The following is a 1842-nucleotide window of genomic DNA, read 5'->3' as shown; positions in this document are numbered from 1 at the left end:
CCTTGCAGGGCTGACATCATTTCTTTCTGTGATCTTTACATTATGCATAAGCTCATCAGTTCAGTTGGGTAAAGAAAAAGGGAAAAATTAGCCAGTGGCAGCTGGGCAGGTGAGTTCCAGCTTCACAGCTTGTGTTGCATGTGGAAAAAAAACAAACAGAAAAGCACCGTGTGCCTCGTATCTTAATTTTCGTCCTAAAGAAGCATCTGCACAAAGAGGAAGCCGCCTGCGGAAAGAACGAAGCGAGTTTAACGAAGCGAGGCTGACAGGAAAACGAAGGCTCTGCGTGAAACCTTCTGCTTTCGTGGCCCCTTCCACTAAACGTTTTACATCTGCAAATTTTTAAAACCTCTTTGTCGGGTTTAGGTCTTGAAACAGGGTGAAAACATTTCTTGTTACAGGCGACAGCGAGAAGTGAAAACTTGGGCCGGTCGGGCACCGACCTCACCTACAAGGTCCCCGTTTGGTATTTCTGGGGCTAATGACCTCAGTCTGGCCGTGCCTCGTGTCCCTCCAGCCCCTCTGCAACCGCAAAGCTCCCACAGGAGCTTCTCGCTTTGCAGGGAGAAACCGCGCCAGTGGTGCCCCCTTCCCAGGGGAGACGGATTCGCTGTTTCCTTGCGCCAGCTCGAGTTCGGCAGCAAAACCCCAGGAGTTCAGCAGCAGAACCCCAGGAGTTCAGCAGCAAAACCCCAGGAGTTCCTTGCAGGGGCGTTGCCGGGCTGCGTTATTAGTCTCCTTCTCTTTTTCCCTCCAGCAGATCCGTACGTGAAGGTGAACGTTTATTACGGAAGGAAGCGCATCGCGAAAAAGAAGACTCACGTGAAGAAGTGCACTTTGAACCCCGTCTTCAACGAATCCTTCATTTACGACATCCCCGTCGACCTCCTCCCCGACATCAGCATCGAATTCCTCGTCATCGATTTCGACCGCACCACGAAAAACGAGGTGGTGGGCCGGCTGATCCTGGGAGCGCACAGCGTCACCGCGGGCGGCGTGGAGCACTGGCGAGAGGTGTGCGAGAATCCCAGAAAGCCGGTGGCCAAGTGGCACAGCCTGAGCGAATACTAGCACTCGTAGAACAGACTTAAACCTTGTTTTAGTCGTAGAACTAAACTTTTTCGTAACGAAGCAGCAGCTGATTGGTTCTCTAGTGATGTGATCTTTTTTTTTTTCTTTTTTTTTTTTGCGGGGCACTAAAGAGCATTAACGAAAAATTTAAAAATAATTAGAAAAAAAAAACAAAAAAAGATACCACGACTATATATAACAGTGTACTCACGCTATTGCATGCCTACTACAACCTGAAATTAGTATAATACCAATATCGAGTTGCAGATTTTAATACAGTTATCTGTCACTATGGAAGTTGTGTTTGTGCCGAACTGTCGTTGCTGGTATTCACCACGGTTGGCCTGTCTTTCTTAGGCTTCTCCCAAAGTTTCGGGAATTCTGCTGTTTAACCTCTAGTTTCTTGTTCGTTTGCCTGCCCGTCGGTTCTTGCACTTCTGTTCTTTGCTGGTCTGGGAGCACCGAGGGAGGCGGCTCAGAATTCTGCGCTGGCGTAAAGGAAAACGCGGCGAGAAAACGGCCCTTTCCCCCGGAGAAGGAATAATTCTGCTCTCGGGTGCGGGGGGAAACGGCCCTTTCCCCTGGAGAAGGAATAATTCTGCTGCCGGGTGCGGGGGGAAACGGCCCTTTCCCCCGGAGAAGGAATAATTCTGCTGTCGGGTGCGGGGGGGACCGGCCCTTTCCCCCGGAGAAGGAATAATTCTGCTGCCGGGTGCGGGGGGAAACGGCACTTTCCCCCGGAGAAGGAATAATTCTGCTGCCGGGTGCGGG

General features: G+C 50.9%; 1 protein-coding gene across 1 annotated transcript in view; it reads left to right on the top strand.

Moving 5' to 3' along the window:
* The window catches only part of SYT11 (synaptotagmin XI), a gene marked incomplete at its 5' end in the record, with an annotated part of 6186 nt that extends 5023 nt beyond the window's left edge, over positions 1 to 1163 (top strand). Inside the window, one exon of the mRNA XM_009864252.1 lies at positions 761 to 1163. Coding sequence (XP_009862554.1) covers positions 761 to 1071 — 311 coding nt within the window. The remainder of the gene's footprint in view (positions 1 to 760) is intronic.
* Positions 1164 to 1842: the final 679 nt, after the last annotated feature.

The sequence above is a fragment of the Apaloderma vittatum genome, unplaced genomic scaffold (genome assembly GCF_000703405.1).
Source record: "Apaloderma vittatum isolate BGI_N311 unplaced genomic scaffold, ASM70340v1 scaffold30272, whole genome shotgun sequence".
In the NCBI taxonomy this organism is placed as follows: Eukaryota; Metazoa; Chordata; class Aves; order Trogoniformes; family Trogonidae; genus Apaloderma; species Apaloderma vittatum.
This window is presented reverse-complemented; position numbering and strand designations above follow the sequence as displayed.